This window comes from Coregonus lavaretus (genome assembly GCF_964263955.1).
Source record: "Coregonus lavaretus genome assembly, chromosome: 21".
Lineage (NCBI taxonomy): Eukaryota > Metazoa > Chordata > Actinopteri > Salmoniformes > Salmonidae > Coregonus > Coregonus lavaretus.
In genome coordinates this window covers 9,675,935-9,692,656 of record NC_140008.1, presented here as the reverse complement: position 1 = coordinate 9,692,656, position 16,722 = coordinate 9,675,935, and the positions used below count along the sequence as shown (strand labels likewise).

The 16,722-nt window shown below is 44.1% G+C and overlaps 2 protein-coding genes across 2 annotated transcripts in view; one reads left to right on the top strand and one right to left on the bottom strand.

Moving 5' to 3' along the window:
- Nucleotides 1-16,722, top strand: part of slc15a5 (solute carrier family 15 member 5) — a gene marked incomplete at both ends in the record, with an annotated part of 28,471 nt that overhangs the window by 2,411 nt on the left and 9,338 nt on the right. The window contains 2 exons of the mRNA XM_084185712.1: nucleotides 2,838-3,293; nucleotides 6,672-6,894. Coding sequence (XP_084041838.1) covers nucleotides 2,838-3,293; nucleotides 6,672-6,894 — 679 coding nt within the window. The remainder of the gene's footprint in view (nucleotides 1-2,837; nucleotides 3,294-6,671; nucleotides 6,895-16,722) is intronic.
- Nucleotides 7,062-16,669, bottom strand: LOC311148896 (E3 ubiquitin/ISG15 ligase TRIM25-like). The gene is made up of 6 exons (XM_084185909.1): nucleotides 15,996-16,669; nucleotides 14,077-14,172; nucleotides 13,708-13,953; nucleotides 13,461-13,614; nucleotides 12,394-12,453; nucleotides 7,062-7,935 (listed from the first exon to the last, which is right to left on the bottom strand). The coding sequence occupies exons 1-6, from the start codon at nucleotides 16,569-16,571 to the stop codon at nucleotides 7,403-7,405; spliced, it is 1,665 nt and encodes a 554-aa protein (XP_084042035.1). The 5' UTR covers nucleotides 16,572-16,669; the 3' UTR covers nucleotides 7,062-7,402.

The following is a 16,722-nucleotide window of genomic DNA, read 5'->3' as shown; positions in this document are numbered from 1 at the left end:
ACGCGTCCGAGGCTGGGATAGGAGCTGTGCTGTCTCAGCGCTTGGGTACGCCACCAAAGCTCCGCCCCTGTGCTTTCTTTTCGAAGAAGCTCAGCCCGGCAGAGCAAAAATATGATGTGGGGGACCGGGAGCTGTTAGCTGTTGTCAAGGCTCTGAAGGTGTGGAGGCATTGGCTTGAGGGGGCTAAACACCCTTTCCTCATTTGGACTGACCACCGCAATCTGGAGTACATCCGGGCGGCGAGGAGACTGAACCCTCACCAGGCAAGGTGGGCCATGTTTTCACCTGTTTTGTTTTCACCCTATCCTACAGACTAGGTTCCCAGAACGCTAAGGCAGACGCACTGTCCCGGCTGTATGACACAGAGGAGTGGTCCACGGATCCCACTCCCATACTTCCGGCTTCTTGCCTGGTGGCACCGGTGGTATGGGAGGTTGACGCCGACATCGAGCGGGCGTTACGTACGGAGTCCACTCCCACCCAGTGTCCAGTTGGGCATCTGTACGTTCCGTCTGATGTACGCGATCGATTGATCTGTTGGGCTCACACGTCACCCTCCTCTGGTCATCCTGGCATCGGTCGGACAGTGCACTGTCTTAGTGGGAAGTACTGGTGGCCCACTTTAGCTAAGGACGTGAGGGTTTATGTTTCCTCCTGCTCGGTGTGCGCCCAGTGCAAGGCACCTAGACACCTGCCCAGAGGGAAATTACAACCCCTACCCGTTCCACAATGGCCGTGGTCACACCTATCGGTAACACCACGATCCTGGTAGTTGTGGATCGGTTTTCTAAGTCCTGCCGTCTCCTTCCTTTGCCCGGTCTACCTACGGCCCTACAGACTGCGGAGGCCCTGTTTACCCACGTCTTCCGGCACTACGGGGTGCCTGAGGATATAGTGTCTGATCAGGGTCCCCAGTTCACATCGAGGGTCTGGAGGGCGTTCATGGAACGTCTGGGGGTCTCGGTCAGCCTGACCTCAGGTTTTCACCCCGAGAGTAATGGGCAGGTGGAGAGAGTTAACCAGGATGTGGGTAGGTTTCTGCGGTCCTATTGCCAGGACCGGCCGGGGGAGTGGCCGGTTTTCATCCCCTGGGCAGAGATGGCCCAAAACTCCCTCCGCCACTCCTCCACTAACCTGTCTCCGTTTCAGTGTGTACTAGGTTATCAGCCGGTCCTGGCACCATGGCATCAGAGCCAGATCGAGGCACCTGCGGTGGATGAAAAGGGCTTTATGAATTCATTTTATTTTATCTAGCTAGACTATCCAAGAAACATTTGGGTGTTTCTCTTTCCTTCTGTTTACTTGGTTGGGATTACAAACAATTTATTTTCCCATGATACATTTGAGTCATTTAGCAGACGCTCTTATCCAGAGCGACTTACAGTTAGTGAGTGCATACATTTTCATACTGGCCCCCCTGGCCCCCCGTGGGAAACAAACCCACAACCTTGGCGTTGCAAGCGCCATGCTCTACCAACTGAGCTACACGCAATGTCTAGCAAATCACCAAAGCAGAACGTGACGCTCCTTGTAGACGCTGTGTGGTAACCATAGCGACATCATGAGGCGAGGGTTGTTACCACAACCAGAAAGTCAAAATTGGCTATAGTAAAAATGTGCTTTTCGGTCTTAATTTAAGGTTAGGGATGGGCATAAGGTTAGCAGTGATGTTCAATGTAGGGTTAAGGTTAGGTTTCATATCAGAATTTAAGAAGATAGATTGTGGCTGTAGTGACAACCATGAAAAAGTTGATGGACATGGAAATAGACCGTTTTATCTTCTTAAAAGGCGGTAAATATTGGAAAATGTACAATGCGATTATTTTTCTATGGGCCAGGCCAACCCTTAGGGAGATCCTATATTAAGTTATAATGTAATTATATGGGCATTTCCATATGGTGTTCCTATGATGATGGTGTCAGCAGGCAGCCTACATGAATGCAGCATAATTCCAGGATGACTAGTTTATATCAGTTTATATCAGAGCCAGCCTTGCTTGTCAGAGGAGAGGTGCAAACAGCTTGGAGACATGCTGACTCTTCAAGGTCTCACACTTCACACCAGCTGTCTAATTGTGGCAGCACCTCTTCAGGGTGAACCTAAATTAACTTTCACTTTGGAAGACTGCTCAAACAGTTGAGTGTGACATATTTCAGGTGTCTGTAATGGTGTTGGCCTCTATTTCAATTGTCTGTAATTTGATTTGATATAAACATGTAACATTTGTTTTGGTAGCCTTTTTGGGTGGAGGTGGGGGCACAGCCAGAGAATGCACTGTTGTCCAAAGGGTTTGATAACAAAACACAGCACCCAGAATTATAGTCTTTGATATTTTAGGAAATAATTTCGGATTTTTTAAAATAAATATAGAAAACAAATGATTTATTAACTATCAGTTATTCATAACTCCATCATTATTTGTAGCAATATACTATAAACATTACAGAAGCCATCGAAGCCCCATTATCCCTTTATCACATCTCTGTTTTGTAACAGAGGATCCCTCAAAACAACAATATTAGTATACCCTGAGAATACCCTGAAGCTCATTTAGAAAATATGTCAGGGACACTTCCTAAATATCTCTTATCACTCACACCTGCGTATGGGTCACAGGGAACACATGGCACTGCATAATTTGCACGTGGTGGCCCCCAATCAAACTACTGCTGGAACCTTACCATCCTAGTCAGCAGACACATCTGAGCCACCACAGGATCAAGTACAGAGCACCCGGTTCCAGAGCACTCACAGAAAGGTGTATAATTCCAGCCCTGGATTCTAAAGTAACTCCTCTTTTGAGGAGTGTTCTCTCTCTGTTGTAATATTCTCTAAGACGCATTCAGTCAGCCAGGAAGCCAGATAACCAGGCAGACAGGCAGTATGGTGGCAGTGGACCTCCAAGGGCTGCCGGAAGAGGGGTGGCACTACCATCAGCTGCATCGGCCCTCCATGGAAGTGGGGCACCACCAGCTGTGTCGGCCCTCCATGACCCCGTGCCCGAGCAGGGGGCTGCCCCAGAACTGTCCCCAGAAGACCCGCAAGAAGCTCCAAGTCATCATCTGCATCCTGCTGGTGGAGCTGTTTGAGAGGTTCACCTTCTTTGGGATCGTGTGTAACATGATCCTGTTCTGTACGGTCAAGCTGGGCTATGATCACTACCAGGCTGCTACCGTCAACCTGTGCTTTGTTGGGGCCAGCACACTCACTCCTGTGCTGGTGGGATGGTTTGCTGAGACCTGCCTTGGGAGAACCAAGGTGCTCTACTTGTGCGCTCTTCTCCACCTCTTTGGTAAGGTGCTCCTGTTTGTTTTCAAGGGGAGGGGGAAGTTTGGAACATTGATGTTGAACACTTATCCTTTTATATTGGTATAGGGAATACTTATTGGTCAAACTGATTTAATTCATGTAACATCATTTTTACTGTTTTCAAAGCTTTATTTTCTCAATGCCTAATCATTATCTATCTCTTAATGCAGAATAATTTCTGTGGATTATAGTCTCTTAGAGAAACTACAGGGTGGGGGGATGGGGATTAAGGTTCTGAGTTTACAATACATTTGCATTGAAGGAGAAGATGTGTGGAGTGTGGACTGCACTGCATTACATTGCTAGTTTTATGGGTTCCAACAAAGGTTTTCTACTCCTTCATTCGAAATATAATCATTTCTTACCATGGCCATTTCAGCAGTTCAGCTGTAAGGCCAGTTTCGGTCTAGAGACATGTATATAAATACATGGGTCTGAGTGCTTTGGGTGAGAAATGCATCAGAGGACTGCGTGTGCTCAATGTTAGCAGTTGGACTCTGGATGTGAGCTCAAACCAACCCCATTACTTATGATGACTCATTGTTTGAAGTTGCTGTCTCATCTCAGAGCTGCAGCCCAACACACAGTAATAGTAGGGAGCTCAGAAGTAGGGAGCTCAGAAGTAGGGAGCTCAGAAGTAGGGAGCTCAGAAGTAGGGAGCTCAGAAGTAGGGAGCTCAGAAGTAGGGACTTTACATTTTTTTTACATTTTAGTCATTTTAGCAGACGCTCTTATCCAGAGCGACTTACAGTTAGTGAGTGCATACATTTTCATACTGGGATCTGAGAAGTAGAGAGCTCAGAAGTAATTCAGCCCTAATGTGTAAACTACACTGCTCAAAAAAATAAAGGGAACACTAAAATAACACATCCTAGATCGGAATGAATGAAATAATCTTATAAAATACTTTTTTCTTTACATAGTTGAATGTGCTGACAACAAAATCACACAAAAATTATCAATGGAAATCAAATGTATCAACCCATGGAGGTCTGGATTTGGAGTCACCCTGAAAATTAAAGTGGAAAACCACACTACAGGCTGATCCAACTTTGATGTAATGTCCTTAAAACAAGTCAAAATGAGGCTCAGTAGTGTGTGTGGCCTCCACGTGCCTGTATGACCTCCCTACAACGCCTGGGCATGCTCCTGATGAGGTGGCGGATGTCTCCTGAGGGATCTCCTCTCAGATCTGGACTAAAGTATCCGCCAACTCCTGGACAGTCTGTGGTGCAACGTGGCGTTGGTGGATGGAGCAAGACATGATGTCCCAGATGTGCTCAATTGGATTCAGGTCTGGGGAACGGGCGGGCCAGTCCATAGCATCAATGCCTCCCTCTTGTAGGAACTGCTGACAAACTCCAGCCACATGAGCTCTAGCATTGTCTTGCATTAGGAGGAACCCAGGGCCAACCACACCAGCATATGGTCTCACAAGGGGTCTGAGGATCTCATCTCGGTACCTAATGGCAGTCAGGCTACCTCTGGCGAGCACATGGAGGGCTGTGCGGCCCCCCAAAGAAATGCCACCCCACACCATGACTGACCCACCGCCAAACTGGTCATGCTGGAGGATGTTGCAGGCAGCAGAACGTTCTCCACGGCGTCTCCAGACTCTGTCACGTCTGTCACGTGCTCAGTGTGAACCTGCTTTCATCTGTGAAGAGCACAGGGCGCCAGTGGCGAATTTGCCAATCTTGGTGTTCTCTGGCAAATGCCAAACGTCCTGCACGGTGTTGGGCTGTAAGCACAACCCCCACCTGTGGACGTCGGGCCCTCATACCACCCTCATGGAGTCTGTTTCTGACCGTTTGAGCAGACACATGCACATTTGTGGCCTGCTAGAGGTCATTTTGCAGGGCTCTGGCAGTGCTCCTCCTGCTCCTCCTTGCACAAAGGTGGAGGTAGCAGTCCTGCTGCTGGGTTGTTGCCCTCCTACGGCCTCCTCCACGTCTCCTGATGTACTGGCCTGTCTCCTGGTAGCGCCTCCATGCTCTGGACACTACGCTGACAGACACAGCAAACCTTCTTGCCACAGTTCGCATTGATGTGCCATACTGGATGAGCTGCACTACCTGAGCCACTTGTGTGGGTTGTAGACTCCGTCTCATGCTACCACTAGAGTGAAAGCACCGCCAGCATTCAAAAGTGACCAAAACATCAGCCAGGAAGCATAGGAACTGAGAAGTGGTCTGTGGTCACCACCTGCAAACCAGTCCTTTATTGGGAGTGTCTTGCTAATTGCCTATAATTTCCACCTGTTGTCTATTCCATTTGCACAACAGCATGTGAAATGTATTGTCAATCAGTGTTGCTTCCTAAGTGGACAGTTTGATTTCACAGAAGTGTGATTGACTTGGAGTTACATTGTGTTGTTTAAGTGTTCCCTTTATTTTTTTGAGCAGTGTATTTAGAATTAATTTTATAAAGCCCTTTTTACAACAGCAGTTGTCACAAAGTGTTAGGCAACTGAAAATGAGGTGATTCTGAGGAAATAAGTTCTGTAATATTAGATATAGTGGTGTAACTACAGTTGACCCCCAGTGTAGGCCTCTGCCAACTGACCATGGGAGTCCACCCTCTCTAGCGACATCTCTAAGGACCATGCCTGCTTGTAAAAATAACTGTTTATTATACCCCAACACCTAATGGGTTCTCTCTGTCTCCTGAATGACTCCCACAGCCTATCTAACTAGCCTCAGTCTACCTGACTAGCCTAACTTGCATCTCAATTAACGTTAGATTCAATGAGACTTAACACATAACATAAGGGTATTGTGAGTGGCGCCAAGTAGACAAATCATCTAGATAGCTAGCTATGTATTGAGGTCTAAGTCTTGAAAGCTAATATGCCACATACAATGGCGCATTGATTGCAGTACATTAATTATCAGTACATTTAGTAGCCTATTGTTTGTCATAGACTCGTGGCTCAGATCAACTAGCCTAGCTCATCTAGCTAGTTAGCAATTAGCTACCTTGATTTTGCAAGTTTGGATTTTACGACAGTTTGGAATTTGGTAACTGGTTATGTTATTCCTAAACTGACTGATCTGAGTCTGACAGTGCGTATAGAGATATTTGAAAATCATTCGAGACACTTAGCTACTGGAGCTAGCATCTTAGTAAAAAAAAACGTGCATCTAAGATGATGCAAAAAAACGTTAACTTACCTTTATCTTATCTTACATTCTAAATTAAACTTCCTTCTGTTTCAGTATTCACCAGCTCTGCTATCACTGTCATGTACATGGCTGCACTTTCAAATGTGTGCCTACTTCTACCAACCCCTGTACATTTTCCCAATCCAAATAAAATCCCTCTAATGAAAATCTGATTCCACTCCCACGTCCTACCTCAGGCACAGCCATGCTCCCAGTGGTGGCGTTCCCGTTCGAGGACTTCTACATCGACACACACAACATGATCCACCAGCTGGAGCACCGGGAGCAGCACATCCTGTTCTACACTGGCCTGCTGGCAGCTGCCCTGGGCATCGGCGGCATCCGTGCCATCCTCTGTCCCATGGGGGCATACAAACTACAGGGCTACGACCAGCACCAGCTACTCTCCTTCTTCAACTGGTGGGTTGCTGCGTTATAGAGGGGTGTGTATGTGCTATACATGGTAGAGGTGATGCCTTGAAACAGTAACTAAACTAGTAACTTGACCATTCAGAGAGGGAGGATACACATTTAACCTGTTGTATTGGACAGACTTGAAAAAGTCTGCAAAAACAGGGAGTCAAAGTCATACTGATCTTACTTTGATTTTATTCATCTGACATTGATCAAAAACACATATGAAGCCATAAGTACTTGCCCATCTACTAATATAGACAGAAATTGAGTGGTCAATATCTGGAATAAAACATCTAAATAAAATAACATTTTATCTGTCATATGTGCCATGAAATGCTTACTTACGAGCCCTTAATCAAAAAAATTGCCACTCCTTTTTAACAGTGCTTTTTACAAAGGCAGAGCATGTTTAACTAAAATAAAATAAATAAAACCCCAATAGAGCAAGCCTAGGGTTAGTGTACCAGAACCATAACATGTTAGGAGGGGTTTGAGTGTTGTTAGATCATGGTCATGCTGGCAGGTGGCATATCTTTAGAGATGATCCTAAATCAACTCCAAACCCAGGGTAGAGGGGCTCAGTGAATATAGTCTGAACTCTGTGGAGGAGGGTCATTGTGTCAGAGACGCTGTAGAAGGACAGAGTACCTGCCTTGTGGTCCAGGTACACTCCTACTCTGGAGGAGCGGGGGACAGGGATTTTGGTTTTGTTGTTATTATTGTGCCAGAATGAACAACTGGAGGGAGAGCAGACCAAACTCCAGGATTGATCATTGTGTCCAAAGCAACAGTCATTGCCCCAGCCTTTCCTGCTGATCCCTCTGTATGAGACCGCCACATCAACGATGCCCCCGCTCCACTCTACCTCCCAGTAGCAGGTTTCAGCCAGACCCACTTTGCACAGAGCCTGGTGATAGTAAGTAAACCTTTCTGGATGGTCTGAATAGGCCTGGGCCTTGTCACTCCATGCTATATCCTTGTTTCTGTTGGACAGAGAGAGGGTTGCACATGCTGTGTTGGGATCCACTTCCATGCTTCGATAGTCTGCAAAAGAGGTCGTACAAGATACTAGGTCAGTGCTGTGTGTGTGTGTGTGTGTGTGTGTATGTGTGTGTGTGTGTGAGAGAGAGATGGGAGGAGGCAAAGAGAGAAAGAGAGAGAAAGGGCGAGGTTGAGAGAGAGAGAGGCGGGAGTGAAAAAAGTAAGCCGTGCTCAGCATCATTATTAATATATTATTATATATATAATATTGTGGCATCGAGAAACAAGGAGGTGCTTGGAGAAGAAGAAGAACAGAGGCTTCGGAGAGAGAGGTTGAGCTGGAGGAAGCAGAAGTGTTGTTTAAAGCTGAAAGCACGTCGAGTACCCCGAGTACATCGAGACACTTTTGAAGTCACGAGGATGGTGAAGAAGACGCTGGGAAAAGTGGATGCCGTCAAAGTAACAAGGAGTGGTATGGTGTTGATATGGTTTGTATCTAAAGAGCAAAAGGAGTGTGCATTGTGGCTCGCGGAATTATCGACACATGAAGTGGACAGCTGGGCATTGGGCCAGTAAGTGAAAGGTCGCTGGTTCGAATCCCCGAGCCAACTAGGTGAAACATATGTCAATGTGCCCTTGAGCAAGGCACTTAACCCTAATTGCTCCTGTAAGTCGCTCTGGATAAGAACGTCGGCTAAATTATGAAACATTTAATTAAAAAGAGGCCACAGTGCTGAAGAAGATATGGCGGTGGATGCACCGCAACCAGTTGCAAATGTTATACGTCAATCAAGTGATCTGGATACACTTATTTGGAAGAAGGTGGATTTTGTACCATTTATAGCCACAGTTATTAATTGTACTGCACAAGTGTCCAAGAAGCTGGACATCATTATATCTGCAGGCAAGACGTTTTTTGGGGCCTCCAAGACTTCACGGCAGAAGCACTGCAAGGACTACTGTCGCCAGGAAATGTCCTTCTGAGCCTGTGTAGGGACCTGATTAGAATGTTGTTAGAAAGCAGGCTGATTTAGTTTAATTTAAATGTTGTTAGTGATAGGTTGTGTATATACACAGTACATTCAGACTCGTTCCCTTTTTCCATATTTTATTCTAAAATTGATTAAATATTTTTTTTTTCTCATCAATCTACACACAATACCCCATAATGACAAAGTGAAAACAGGTTTTTAGAAATGTTTGCAAATGTATTAAAAATAAAAAATAAATACCTTAAGTATTCAGACCCTTTGCTATGAGACGCGAAATTGAGCACAGGTGCATCCTGTTTCCATTGATCATCCTTGAGATGTTTCTACAACTTGATTGGAGTCCAACTGTGGTAAATTCAATTGACTGGACATGATTTGGAAAGGCACACACCTAACTTATAAGGTCCCACAGTTGACAGTGCATGTCAGAGCAAAATCCAAGCCATGAGGCCAAAGAATTGTCTGTAGAGCTCCGAGACAGGATTGTGTCTAGGCACAAATCTGCGGAAGGGTACCAAAAAATGTCTGCAGCATTGAAGGTCCCCAAGAACACAGTGGCCTCCATCATTCTTAAATGGAAGAAGTTTGGAACCACCAAGACTCTTCCTAGAGCTTTCCGCCCGGCCAAACTGAGCAATTGGGGGAGAAGGGCCTTGGTCAGGGAGGTGACCAAGAACCCAATGGTCATTCTGACAGAGCTACAGAGTTCCTCTGTGGAGATGGGAGAACCTTCCAGAAAGACAACCATCTCTGCAGCACTCCACCAATCAGGTCTTTATGGTAGAGTGGCCAGACGGAAGCCACTCCTCAGTAAAAGGCACATGACAGCCCGCTTGGAGTTTGCCAAAAGGCACCTAAAGGACTCTCAGACCATGAGAAACAAGATTCTCTGGTCTGATGAAACCAAGATTGAACTCTTTGGCCTGAATGCCAAGCGTCACGTCTGGAGGAAACCTGGCACCATCCCTACGGTGAAGCATGGTGGTGGCAGCATCATGCTGTGAGGATGTTTTTCAGTGGCAGGGACTGGGAGACTAGTCAGGATCGAAGGAAAGATTTACATTTACATTTTAGTCATTTAGCAGACGCTCTTATCCAGAGCGACTTACAGGAGCAATTAGGGTTAAGTGCCTTGCTCAAGGGCACATCGACAGATTTTTCACCTAGTCGGCTTGGGGATTAGAACCAGCGACCTTTCGGTTACTGGCACAACGCTCTTAACCACTAAGCTACCTGCCGCCCCATGATTTGGAGCAGAGTAAGATGAATGGAGCAGAGTACAGAGAGATCCTTGATGAAAACCTGCTCCAGAGTGCTCAGGACATCAGACTGGGGCGAAGGTTCACCTTCCAACAGGACAATGACCCCAAGCACACAGCCAAGACAAAGTAGGAGTGGCTTCGGGACAAGCCTCTGAATGTCCTTGAGTGGTCCAGCCGGAGCCCGGACTTAAACCCGATCAAACATCTCTGGAGAGACCTGACAATATTTATGCCACGACGCTCCACATCCAACCCGACAGATCTTGAGAGGATCTGCAGAGAAGAATGGGAGAAACTCCCCAAATACAGGTGTGCCAAGCTTGTAGCGTCATACCCAAGAAGACTTACGGCTGTAATTGCTGCCAAAGGTGCTTCAACAAAGTACTGAGTAAATGGTCTGAATACTTATGAAAATGTCATATTTCCGTTTTTTTGCAAAAATTGATAAAAAACTGTTTTTGATTTGTCATTATGGGGTATTGTGTGTAGATTGATGAGGGAAATAATTTAATCAATTTTAGAATAAGGCTGTAACGTAACAAAATGTGGAAAAAGTCAAGGGGTCTGAATACTTTCTGAATGCACTGTGTATATATATAATATTTGGTACAGAAACCTTTGTTTGCAATTACAGAGATCATACGTTTCCTGTAGGTCTTGACCAGGTTTGCACACACTACAGCAGGGATTTTGGCCCACTCCTCCATACAGACCTTCTCCAGATCCTTCAGGTTTCGGGGCTGTTGCTGGGCAATACGGACTTTCAGCTCCCTCCAAAGATTTTCTATTGGGTTCAGGTCTGGAGACTGGCTAGGCCACTCCAGGACCTTGAGATGCTTCTTACGGAGCCACTCCTTAGTTGCCCTGGCTGTGTGTTTCGGGTCGTTGTCATGCTGGAAGACCCAGCCATGACCCATCTTCAATGCTCTTACTGAGGGAAGGAGGTTGTTGGCCAAGATCTCATGATACATGGCCCCATCCATCCTCCCCTCAATACGGTGCAGTCGTCCTGTCCCCTTTGCAGAAAAGCATCCCCAAAGAATGATGTTTCCACCTCCATGCTTCACGGTTGGGATGGTGTTCTTGGGGTTGTACTCATCCTTCTTCTTCCTCCTCCAAACACGGTGAGTGGAGTTTAGACCAACAAGCTCTATTTTTGTCTCATCAGACCACATGACCTTCTCCCATTCCTCCTCTGGATCATCGAAATGGTCATTTGCAAACTTCAGACCGGCCTGGACATGCGCTGGCTTGAGCAGGGGGACCTTCCGTGCGCTGCAGGATTTTAATCCATGACGGCGTAGTGTGTTACTAATGGTTTTCTTTGAGACTGTGGTCCCAGCTCTCTTCAGGTCATTGACCAGGTCCTGCCATGTAGTTCTGGGCTGATCCCTCACCTCCCTCATGATCATTGATGCCCCAAGAGGTGAGATCTTGCATGGAGCCCCAGACCGAGGGTGATTGACCGTCATCTTGAACTTCTTCCATTTTCTAATAATTGGGCCAACAGTTGTTGCCTTCTCACCAAGCTGCTTGCCTATTGTCCTGTAGCCCATCCCAGCCTTGTGCAGGTCTACAATTTTATCCCTGATGTCCTTACACAGCTCTCTGGTCTTGGCCATTGTGGAGAGGTTGGAGTCTGTTTGGTTGAGTGTGTGGACAGGTGTCTTTTATACAGGTAACGAGTTCAAACAGGTGCAGTTAATACAGGTAATGAGTGGAGAACAGGAGGGCTTCTTAAAGAAAAACTAACAGGTCTGTGAGAGCCGGAATTCTTACTGGTTGGTAGGTGATCAAATACTTATGTCATGCAATAAAATGGAAAATAATTACTTTAAAATCATACAATGTGATTTTCTGGATTTTTGTTTTAGATTCCGTCTCTCATAGTTGAAGTGTACCTATGATAAAAATTACAGACCTCCACATGCTTTGTAATTAGGAAAACCTGCAAAATCGGCAGTGTATCAAATACTTGTTCTCCCCACTGTATATATATATAGAGAGAGATTTTATTTATTTCATTTTTATTATAATTTAAAAAAAATATATATATATTTATTTTTTGTATTATTATTATTTTACAACGCATTATTTCATCTTTATTATCCACAGTAGGTGACGGAATGCACAGATAATTGTTGTGAACGCCATTATACCAAAGAAGAAGAAGCGAGCCAGAGGCAGGGAGATAGGACAGGACATAAAGAGGGATGCTGAGAGTCCATGTGTGTTTGTGCAATTATTACAAAATAATTATTACTCACCATTCAAAAATGTACTTATTGTACTGTCCACTTGCATAGATGGTGAAGATGGTTTTGTCACTATGAAGACAGATGGAGCGTTACTGTCACAGAACTTTTACCATAGAATTATGAAACTCTTATTACTGTAACCAGAAATGTACCAAGAGAAAGTTAAACCATTATGTATTACTTCTCACTGCAATTCAACCACCTTAATAATGATTTTATGATTGTCACCTGACATACTATATGTATAAATTATACTGAACAAAAATATAAACACAACATGCAACAATTTAAAATATTTTACTGAGTTACGGTTATTTGAGGAAATCAGTCAATTGAAATACATTTATTAGGCCCTAATCTATGGATTTCACATGACTGGGAATCCAGATATAATGCCTCACAATGGGCTTCAGGATCTCATCACGGTATTTTTGTACATTCAAATTGCCGTCGATAAAATGCAATTGTGTTTGTTGACCGTATCTTATGCCTGCGCATACCATAATCCCCACCGCCACCATGGGGCACTCTGTTTACAATGATGACATCAGCAAACCGCTTGCCCACACAACGCCATACACGTAGTTTGCGGTTGTGAGGCTAGTTGGATGTACTGGCAAATTCTCCAAAACAACGTTGGAGGTGGCTTATTGTAGAGAAATTAACATTCAATTCTCTGGCAACAGCTCTGGTGGACATTCCTGACATCAGCATGCCAATTGCATGCTCCCTCAAAACTTGAGACATCTGTGGCATTGTGTTGTGTGACAAAACTGCGCATTTTAGGTTGGCCTTTTATTGTCCCCAGCACAAGGTGCACCTGTGTAATGATCAGGCTGTTTAATCAGCTTCTTGATATGCCACACCTGTCAGGTGGATGGATTATCTTGGCAAAGGAGAAATGCTCACTAACAGCGATGAAAACACATTTTTAAACAACATTTGAGAGAAAAACCTTTTTGTGTGTATGGAACATTTCTGGGATCTTTTATATCAGTTAATGAAACATGGGACCAACACTTTACATGTTGCGTTTATATTTTTGTTCAGTGTAGATAAGATTCTACTCGCCATACACATATTTCTTTCGAGACAATTCCACATCTTGTCGGTTTCCTCCTTGCATATATTTTTCATTCTCTCTTTCTGTTCAGAGACAAATTTCTTCACTGCTTCAAAACTGCTAGGAAAGGCCTTTGGTCCAGGAGGGTCACAGAGAGAATCGAAACTCTGAAAATAAATTGACAATGAATTGAGTCAAAGACTTCTGGAGCTCAAACACACTTCACTGACAACATTGTCTAAGGCAGAGAGTAACGTCACCTGGAGGAAATGGATGTGATCCTCTATGTGTGAGAGCTGCTCCAGCTCAGAATCTCTCCTCTTCAACTCAGTGACCTCCTGCTCTAGTTGCTCCAGGAGTCCTTCAGCCTGACTCACTCCAGCCTTCTCCAGGGCTCTGACCAGCTCCTTCACCTCAGAACGCCTTCGCTCATTGGAGCGGATATATGAAAGGATGTGCGTGGTACACATTCTCTCAAAGTCATCCACTGCTACCCATGAAGACTCCTGTTAGGACACAAAAACACAGCTCTCACCAGGACTGTAAACCCCCTGTTCCTCTTGGCTCCCCAAACCCAGAGCCCCAGCACCATTGACACCCCCATCATTTGAACCTTGATTTAAACTCACCTTCATGGCATCTACAGCATGTCTCAGCTCCTGCAGCTCCTTCTCTCTCATCTGGGCTCTCTGCTTCCCTTCCCCCTGTGTTTCTCCCAACTGTTGCTGCTCACAAATACATCACATAGCATACTTTACTAGTAGAAACTCTGCCATACCAAACACATCACATAGCATACTTTACTAGTAGAAACTCTGCCATACCAAACACATCACATAGCATACTTTACTAGTAGAAACTCTGCCATACCAAACACATCACATAGCATACTTTACTAGTAGAAACTCTGCCATACCAAACACATCACATCACATACTTTACTAGTAGAAACTCTGCCATACCAAACACATAACATACTTTAATAGTAGAAACTCTACCATACCAAACACATAGCATACTTTACTAGTAGAAACTCTGCCATACCAAACACATCACATCACATACTTTACTAGTAGAAACTCTGCCATACCAAACACATAACATACTTTAATAGTAGAAACTCTACCATACCAAACACATAACATACTTTAATAGTAGAAACTCTACCATACCAAACACATAACATACTTTAATAGTAGAAACTCTACCATACCAAACACATAACATACTTTACTAGGAGAAACTCTGCCATACCAAACACATAACATACTTTAATAGTAGAAACTCTGCCATACCAAACACATAACATACTTTAATAGTAGAAACTCTACCATACCAAACACATAACATACTTTACTAGGAGAAACTCTGCCATACCAAACACATCACATAACATACTTTACTAGTAGAAACTCTGCCATACCAAACACATAACATACTTTAATAGTAGAAACTCTACCATACCAAACACATAACATACTTTAATAGTAGAAACTCTACCATACCAAACACATAACATACTTTAATAGTAGAAACTCTACCATACCAAACACATAACATACTTTAATAGTAGAAACTCTACCATACCAAACACATAACATACTTTACTAGGAGAAACTCTGCCATACCAAACACATCACATACTTTACTAATAAAAACTCTGCCATACCAAACACATCACATACTTTACTAGGAGAAACTCTGCCATACCAAACACATAACATACTTTACTAGGAGAAACTCTACCATACCAAACACATAACATACTTTACTAATAAAAACTCTGCCATACCAAAAGGAAAGGTCTTTGAGAGTTCAACATACTTATCTTACTGATAAAAGTTGCATACATTATGGGGTAGTTTCTCAGACACAGATCAAGCCTAATCCTGGACTAAAAAGCATTTTCAATTGAGATTATCTATTAAAGTTGCACTATGCAGAAATCGCTCCGCCATTTCCTGGTTCATAAAATTCTAATAGTTCGCCTAATTTCAGTTTATGTGACAAAATAAGCAAGTATAGTGTAGAGAATCATTGTACAATCTAAACCGCTGTGAAATATATTTTCCATAACCAAAAATATTGTTGTTTCAGTTGTTTTAAGCTGGTGTACAAAACCGAAAGTAAAAGACCCCAAAACAAAATTTAAGCGCAGGAAGCATAGAAATAGCGCACATTGAACATATCTACCGCTTCTTAGACTTGCTTTCAAGTAGAATGACAGATCTATAACTCACATTTCTATGTTAATTTGGTGAGGTCGACGAAAAAGTTACATAATGCCACTTTAATCTTGCATTTTAGTCCAGGACTAGGTTGCATTGGTGTCTGGGAAACCCGCCCTTTATGTTTTAGTGTGCTGGCTTATGTTGAACTTGCTACTCTCTAATGGTGGATATTACATTGAAGGCATGCTAATAGATTCTAGTTTTTGTTGGATCGGTTGACATTAATGTTGTGTGGTTTGATCCGTCCGATAACAATGCAATTCTTTATGTAAACAAGTATACTGTATATCATGGGAGAGTACTATTCAGCATCTTACCTGTTTCTCAGTCCTCTCTGCTGCAGCTGACACTGTATCATGGCCTTTATGTTCATCCATTGTACACTGATAACAGATACACTGCTGATCGGTACGACAGTAAACCTCCAGCAGTTTGTCATGGTTTGGGCAAATCTTCTCCTGTAGATCTGTCAATGCGTTGACAAGCTTATGCTTCTTTAGTGGGGGCACATGGTAGTGAGGCTGGAGATGAGTCTCACAGTAAGAGGCCAGACACACCAGACAGGACTTGACAGCTTTGAGTTTTTTCCTTTCGCAGACGTCACACTCCACATCTTCAGGTTCAGCATAACAGTGTGCAGGAGGGGTACCTTGGAAATCTGCTGTTTTCAAATTCTCCACCACTTCAGCCAGCACGGTGTTTCTCTTCAAAGTAGGCCTTGGAGAGAAGGTCTGTCTGCACTGTGGACAGCTGTAGACACCTTTCAGATTATCCTGATCCCAGCTTTCTTTAATACAGCCCATACAGTAGCTGTGTCCACAGGCAGTAGTCACCGGATCCTTCATCAGATCCAGACAGATGGAGCAACAGAACAGTTCTAGATTGTCAGCCATTTTAGTGCTTTCACCCAATGGTTGAGCAACAGAATAACAAAGATTACTTTCTGTTTCATGGAACTCTACACCAGAGGACAGGGAGTGGCTTCCTACTTGACTGTGAACTCTGTATGTAGAGGGGGTATGGTTTCTTTGATAAGGAAGTGTA